This window comes from Notolepis coatsorum, assembly GCF_963971535.1.
Source record: "Notolepis coatsorum genome assembly, chromosome: 5".
Taxonomy (NCBI): domain Eukaryota; kingdom Metazoa; phylum Chordata; class Actinopteri; order Aulopiformes; family Paralepididae; genus Notolepis; species Notolepis coatsorum.
Genome location: NC_140169.1, coordinates 54,347,018 through 54,355,050, shown reverse-complemented (window position 1 = coordinate 54,355,050; position 8,033 = coordinate 54,347,018). Strand labels below are relative to the sequence as shown.

The 8,033-nt window shown below is 45.8% G+C and overlaps 1 protein-coding gene across 1 annotated transcript in view; it reads right to left on the bottom strand.

Annotated features, from left to right (window-relative positions):
* Window positions 1–355: 355 nt before the first annotated feature.
* The window catches only part of LOC311227929 (apoptosis-stimulating of p53 protein 1-like), a gene marked incomplete at its 5' end in the record, with an annotated part of 104,055 nt that continues 96,377 nt past the window's right edge, over window positions 356–8,033 (bottom strand). Inside the window, 3 exon segments of the mRNA XM_084313798.1 lie at window positions 356–3,178; window positions 4,605–4,804; window positions 7,581–7,747. Of these exon segments, the coding sequence (XP_084169924.1) occupies window positions 3,137–3,178; window positions 4,605–4,804; window positions 7,581–7,747 (409 nt within the window). The 3' untranslated portion in view covers window positions 356–3,136.

Here is an 8,033-nt window from a genome sequence, read left to right as displayed (position 1 = left end):
CTCTCCGTCATCATCATCCACTCAGCCTCCGCGTCGGTCTGTCTACGTGACATACTACTCGATAAATGACCGCGTTGCTTTTAGAGTTCCGAAAAAGGGCGATAAAAACAAAATCAAACTTGACAGAATTTGCATTTTAAAAAGCGAACCGTTCCTTTGAAAATAAAAATAGGAGATAGCGTCTTCGTATCGGATGGTGAGAGTTGTGGTCTTAATAATGAAGAAAAAAAGGAAAAAAAGAAATGTAACTTTAAAACTGTCCCCCTGTGACCTCACCGCCCCCCCTGTGACATCACCCCCCCCCCCCCCCCCCCCCAGAGTGACCTCACCGCCCCATGTACAGTTGAGGCTCCCATTAACGTGCTGCTCCTCCTCTCCCCTCGAAACCAACCAGTTTACTTGTGAGGTCACAGTTTGAAATCTCTCTAATTGTTGATGACATCACTGCCTGGAGGGGTGATCTTAATCACAGCGCCCCCATCAGGCCAGACGGTGGCGATGCTCCCTGTGCAGAAGCTGGGAGTCTCAGAACATCTCACCAGAGATTGAGGGAAAGAGGACAGAAATAATAGAAGTTCCACTACAGGAAAACAACCTCTTAATGTAGGGCATGCAGGAGGAGGAGTCAGGAGGAGGGTAAGGATGTGGCCGAACGGACCAGACCGGTCTTTTTGACGCGTGGGTTCCAAGAGTCGTTCTTTCCTCGTTACAAAGATCACGGCGCACTTCCTTTTTTCATAAACGTTGATACCGTTATTACCGTTCTGACCTAATGTCATATACAATCAACACGGACTGGCTGGTCCTTAACTCATTGGCTGCCAGCCATTAGCCTTGGCCCCGTGGTAGCACTGCCACGCTGTGTAGAGCTATAACTATATTCTATATTATAGCTATGGATACAATACTATGGCCCATTTGACATCACCTATCTATCGTTCAATATGTGAAAAAGAATACATTTTTTCATTCATACGTTCCTGTGTTATACTGTGGTGAATATGAGTATAGTTATAGCGTGGTCTGGGGTAATTCCAGAAAGGCTGAGTAATAGGCTTATACGTCAATTCCACTATAAACGTTGCCGTTTCTTGCCTGGACACGCTACTATTCCCATTTTTTTATGCTTTGATCGTCACCAACGGCATACGTTGTGGAGTAACGTTACACACATACGTTGCGATTGAGGTGAAGACATGGTTGGATCAACGCAGGATTGATATCATATAGCCCTTACCTTCACTAGGATGTACCCCAAAAAGAATATTCCAATTATCTGATCGCGAGTCCCAGTATTGGTGTCGATCGTGTCGCCAACATAATCCACCACACATCATGCATCGGGAGCATTTGACGCTTCTCAATCCGATCGTTATAACCGCTCCATTCGCCCGACAAAGAAAAATGCGCCCGGTGACATTTGACCATTGCACAGGCCAAGATACAAGGTTTCAAAGGGTGCTTGATACCGCCGTCTAGCTGGATATGGCCGGTATTGCACTTTGGCGATCTCAAACTCATTCCCTATGGTAACACCAAGGTGAATAATGAATAAAAATATCGATCAAATAACAAGTATACTCGTTGTTGGCGTTCAAGCGTTGGCTCCCAATAACTAGTAAACTCGTTGTTGGCGGGGAATGAGTTGAGGTCCAATTGGCTCTGAACAGGGTGAATCTGCATTTTCCTATGATGGCTGCATTTATAAAAATGTTTGCCCCTCTAGCTCATGGAATGAACTCAGATCATTTACATGGGTTTTTGTAGATACAGTACTGAATTTTGCCATCCGGACACATGCAATATGAAATGCCAGGCCTATAAATGGCTTTAGAGGGTCATGTGAGGCATAATTTGAAAGACCTCTGTCCCCTCTGTTGGATGGCACTGTTAAATCTTGATTTAGTACCACCAGGCACCCGATAGAGGGCAGCAAAGGCTGTGAATGAAATCTACTGTAAGTACAGTTACTTTTGTATAATGGCGATAGCTGCGTCAAAAATCACCGGATTGAGACACGTTTCTTTCCTAGATGTTCACAGAAAGGTAAAGAAACAATATACATTGTATTTTATGGCAATAACGTTGACGTTTGTTCGACCCGTGAGATATAAAACACGATATTTCAGTCAATACTTTGTTGGCTGGTGTGAGCTGAGTAGTGTAGTTTTATGAAATGTAGACGTCCATCGAAAGCCCTGGGTCTCCTCTTTCTCTGGACTAGAACGATTTCATGAGTGCTTCCTGTTCTACCGTCTAAATCATCCGCTTTCCGGTGCAATGTGGAGAGATTTTTTACAAGCTCATATTTAGCTAATGACACTTAAAATCATTGCTAAACAAACGTAGTGCTGAAAATATACACTTTGCTGTTTTGATAGGGTTAGGGTCTTTACTCTTGGCTACATTTGAAAAAGAAACACGAATGCATCACTTAATACGGACTGTATTGATCTAGTTGTGAGACATTAAATAAATCTCGGCTCAACAGGTTAAAAGAACACGCCAACATTTTGGGAACATGACCGGTTAGCCTAGGCATTGTCCAACTAACACCTCTCCCGAAGGCTAACCGGCCATGTCCACTTCCATTCATTGTGCTAAGCTAGGCTAACATGCAGCCAGATAGCTTTCTACTGAACGCACAGAGGGGAAACTGGTATCCATCTTCTTGTCCCTCTCTGGAGAAGACGGTAAACTAATTTCCCAAAATGTTGGCGTGTTCCTTTAAGGGTAAAAGAAGGGGGCGTGTCGAGTTTCGTTATCAAGGCGAGAATGACTTGGAACCCACGTGTCAACGTTCAACTCTTTCAGCGAGACGTCTGATACAGAACCCACAGTGGATGTGGATAAAATGGATGATGAAGAAGAAGTTTGAACCAGGGTAGAAGATGTGGGGAGAAGTTTAGCAAGGAGGGCAAAATAGTAGAGGAGTGATTTTCACATTTGCAACATATTCCAGTTGTTCCAACTGCTGTTCAGAGTTCAACTGCTGCTGCCCCGTGCTCCACGGGGAGGTTTCAGGAGCAGCATGGAGGGCGACGGGGAGGTTATGGCCACAGGGAGAGAGGAGAGAGAGCTCCAGGCTCTGTTGCTGCTCCTCCAGTCTTGGGGGGGGGGGGGGTGATGGAGAGCACTATGCCAGGGAACGCTGGCGAGGCTTGATCCTGGGATACAGCTGTGAAGAGAACACAGGAAGAGGAGAGACGCTGGTTATTATGGGATGAAACCATGTGACCTTTTCCACTGACCACAGTCATCTCAGATCAGATGTTTTTGTTATGGCTGTTCACATTATTATTATTATTATTATTAAATATGTTTTCAATGTGGCCAATATCAGATTCCAGTGTGAACTGGTCACTGCTCCTGAACTGACCAGCAGGTGACAAATGAACGATAAAGAAGATGGACGTAAAAAGAGAATTGTGGCAAATGTCAATCTAGACCGTTCAGACCGAGGTCACATGACTGTTCAGACCGAGGTCACATGACTGTTCAGACCGAGGTCACATGACTGTTCAGACCGAAGTCACATGACTGTTCAGACCGAGGTCACATGACTGTTCAGACCGAGGTCACATGACTGTTCAGACCGAGGTCGCATGACTGTTCAGACCGAGGTCACATGACTGATTCAGACCGAGGTCACATGACTGGTCAGACCGAGGTCACATGACTGATTCAGACCGAGGTCACATGACTGTTCAGACCGAGGTCACATGACTGATTCAGACCGAGGTCACATGACTGGTCAGACCGAGGTCACATGACTGTTCAGACCGAGGTCACATGACTGTTCAGACCGAGGTCACATGACTGTTCAGACCGAGGTCACATGACTGATTCAGACCGAGGTCACATGACTGTTCAGACCGAGGTCACATGACTGTTCAGACCGAGGTCACATGACTGTTCAGACCGAGGTCACATGACTGATTCAGACCGAGGTCACATGACTGATTCAGACCGAGGTCACATGACTGGTCAGACCGAGGTCACATGACTGTTCAGACCGAGGTCACATGACTGATTCAGACCGAGGTCACATGACTGTTCAGACCGAGGTCACATGACTGTTCAGACCGAGGTCACATGACTGTTCAGACCGAGGTCACATGACTGTTCAGACCGAGGTCACATGACTGATTCAGACCGAGGTCACATGACTGATTCAGACCGAGGTCACATGACTGGTCAGACCGAGGTCACATGACTGTTCAGACCGAGGTCACATGACTGTTCAGACCGAGGTCACATGACTGATTCAGACCGAGGTCACATGACTGTTCAGACCGAGGTCACATGACTGTTCAGACCGAGGTCACATGACTGTTCAGACCGAGGTCACATGACTGTTCAGACCGAGGTCACATGACTGTTCAGACCGAGGTCACATGACTGTTCAGACGGTCCATCAGACTCCATGTGATCTGTGCTGCTCACTAGTCTGGTGTGTTCATTAGATGGGTGAATGTTTTCTTAGGCAGTTAGCCTCTGGTATGCGCGCATCGACTAGTCGGTGCATCCCTACTGTGAACTATTATCGGCAGCGCTGTGATCCGAGATTTAGGGAGAGTGGGGTGTGTGTGTGGAGTCATTACCCCCAGCAGGTTGCGGGGCACGTAGCCCTCGCTGTCGTCCAGACGCGCCCACCACCACTCGGTCTCGCTGTCGTCCTGCCGTCGGAGGATGGTGAGGGCGTCGCCCTCGTGGAAGGACAGCTCGTCTTGGCTCCGAGCCTCGTACAGCCACAGGGCGAACACGGTCCCTTTGTTCATCACACCCAGCTTCTCCTGGACGCCTGCGGAGACACACGTTTCAAGTTTGTTTATTAATTGTCATAGTAAAATACAGAATACTTTTATCATGAAATGCTTTTTTTTCTGTATAAGCCCCCTGGGAGTGTGCTAGATAAAAATAGATAAAAAAGTATAAAATAGAAAAAGTCGTAAAATAAAGTGTTCAGTCAATATACATAATATACAATATATACAATACAGAGTACAAAGAGTAACAGTGAGGTACAATGCAGAAATGGGAGGAGGTACAAACTTAGGGTAAGGGTGCAATGAGGTATGAATAGTGCAAATCTCTTTACTAATAAATATAAAGTGTGTTAAAGTGTCTAAAGTGAGTAAAGTGGGTGTTAAGGTGAGTGTTTATTTAAAGTGAGTGTGTACAAGACAAGGTTTCAAACAGCACTGATTGGCCCCACAGCTCCAAGACATGTTTCAAACAGCACTGATTGGCCCCAGCTCCAAGACATGTTTCAAACAGCACTGATTGGCCCCAGCTCCAAGACATGTTTCAAACAGCACTGATTGGCCCCCACTGCGAACACTGGACATAGCTTACCATAGAAGAACTGGGAACACATAGCTTACCATAGAGGAACTGGGAGCACTGGATATAGCTTACCATAGAGGAACTGGGAGCACTGGATATAGCTTACCATAGAGGAACTGGGAGCACTGGATATAGCTTACCATAGAGGAACTGGGAGCACTGGATATAGCTTACCATAGAGGAACTGGGAGCACTGGATATAGCTTACCATAGAGGAACTGGGAACACATAGCTTACCATTAGGGGTGCACCGATATGAAAATTGGCCACCGATACCGATACCGATTGTTCAACTAACACAATCGGCCGATACCGATACCGATAATTGTGGCAAAAAATAAGTATTTTTAATTTTTTTTAATTTTTTTTTTAATTTTTTTTTAATTTTTTTTTAAAAAATTTAATGAAACTACTGTATATTTGTATGTGTGTTTGTATTTGTAGGCCTCTTTACTTACTTAAAAAAGGAAACATCAAGAAATATGTTTATGGTATCACTGATCCCTCTCCCAGTATCGTCTGGCGGCCTGCAGAGGGATACTATTTTCTCAACCAGAGCTTTCAACCAATGCAATGGAACCATTCTGGCGGCCTGCAGCGGGATACTATTCTCTCAACCAGAGCTTTCAACCAATGCAATGGAACCATTTTGATTGACAGTCGATTCGGCCAATTACGCCACACCGCTAGCACCCACCTCCTGCTTACCACCAAGCGAATATTCATTTTTCTACTTCGGGGCATGCCGCCATTGATCTGCTTGTGAGAATGCGAGTCAAACTCAGAACCACAACAAGCTAATAAGTTAGCTGCCCGGCAGTGCCCGCCGACCAGCGCGCTCCACAGGATGGCCAAACGAGACACAATGATTTTACTGCAACAAATGTTATAATAAAACAAAGCCTTTCTATACATTTGTCTGGTTGAAAACTTTATTAACAGATTGCAGAATGTGTAGTTGGGTACGGAATGAGCAACGGAATGTAACCGAGCTATGCACGGCTTGCTTGCTATCTTCGGGTAAATACTATGCTGATGTAATTGAACGTGTAACTAACTATAATAACGTTAATGCCACAAAACGAATGTTTGTGTCATTTTAACAGCAGATACTTTCTTAAATGCCATCCTCCCGACAGAGCGGTGTTGATGGGGAGCTCTGATGGATTCGCTTGGTTGTGTTATTACATTAGCATTGAACAGCTAACCGAAAGCTAGGGTTAACTAATGTTAAAGGTTTAGCCATAACGTTACGTTGGCTAAAGTTGGGGCTATTCTTAATCCAGTAATAATGGCTGCAGACCTGCAAGCAAAGTACAGCAAGTTGGCAAAGGAGTATTCCAACGTAAATCACATTTTCACCAGTAACGTTAGTCGTCTGCCTCCCGGCTATGAACGGACTCGGAGTAATGCCTTGCTGCTATGGGTAATAATAATATGCTGATGTTATTGTCCGTGTAACACTAACTATATAACGTTAATGCCACAAAACGAATGCCTTGTTAATCATAAATAGTAACTTTGATGCAGTAGCTTGTGTGTGTGTGGGGCGGACGGCGGGCGTTGTGCAGGTAGGTCGCGAGTGAATTTTTTTTTTGTCTTGACGCTACACAAATGGATGGTTAGTTATCGGCGACTGCTATCGGCACATTTGAGCTTATCGGCCGATAGGCCGATAGCAGTCAACAAGGCACTTATCGGCCGATACCGATACCCGACCGATATATCGGTGCACCCCTACTTACCATAGAGGAACTGGGAACACATACCTTACCATAGAGGAACTGGGAGCACTGGATATAGCTTACCATAAAGGGACTGGGAGCACTGGATATAGCTTACCATAGAGGAACTGGGAGCACTGGATATAGCTTACCATAGAGGGACTGGGAACACAGCTTACCATAGAGGAACTGGGAGCACTGGATATAGCTTACCATAGAGGGACTGGGAACACAGCTTACCATAGAGGAACTGGGAGCACTGGATATAGCTTACCATAGAGGAACTGGGAACACATACCTTACCATAGAGGGACTGGGAGCACTGGATATAGCTTACCATAGAGGAACTGGGAGCACTGGATATAGCTTACCATAGAGGAACTGGGAGCACTGGATATAGCTTACCATAGAGGAACTGGGAGCACTGGATATAGCTTACCATAGAGGAACTGGGAGCACTGGATATAGCTTACCATAGAGGGACTGGGAGCACTGGATATAGCTTACCATAGAGGAACTGGGAGCACTGGATATAGCCTTCCTCCATCTCCTCACACTTGTCGGCAGCCGTCTCCACATCGCTGATGGTGCTGGCAAAGATGGCTGCCCCAGACTCCACCAGCACCTTGCAGAGGTGGACGCTGTTGCAGGAGGCGGCACAGTGGAGAGGGGTCCTACACACACACACAGACATGCACACGCACACACACACACAGAGCATGGTCAGTGGACATTAAAGCCAAGTGTGCAATTGTCCAAAACATTTTTGCGGGTCCTAAATTAACTCTTTCACTGCCACACACAACAGAAGGTTAGCCTTAAATGCAGAGCTAATGATGCTACTGATGGAGCATCGCCGTCGTTGTGTGATATAGTAAAGGGCTAACCTTCTGTATTGTCACAGTGAAAGGGTTAACCCGCTGCTCGGTGGCAGTGAAAGGGTTAAGAGAGAGAGAGAGA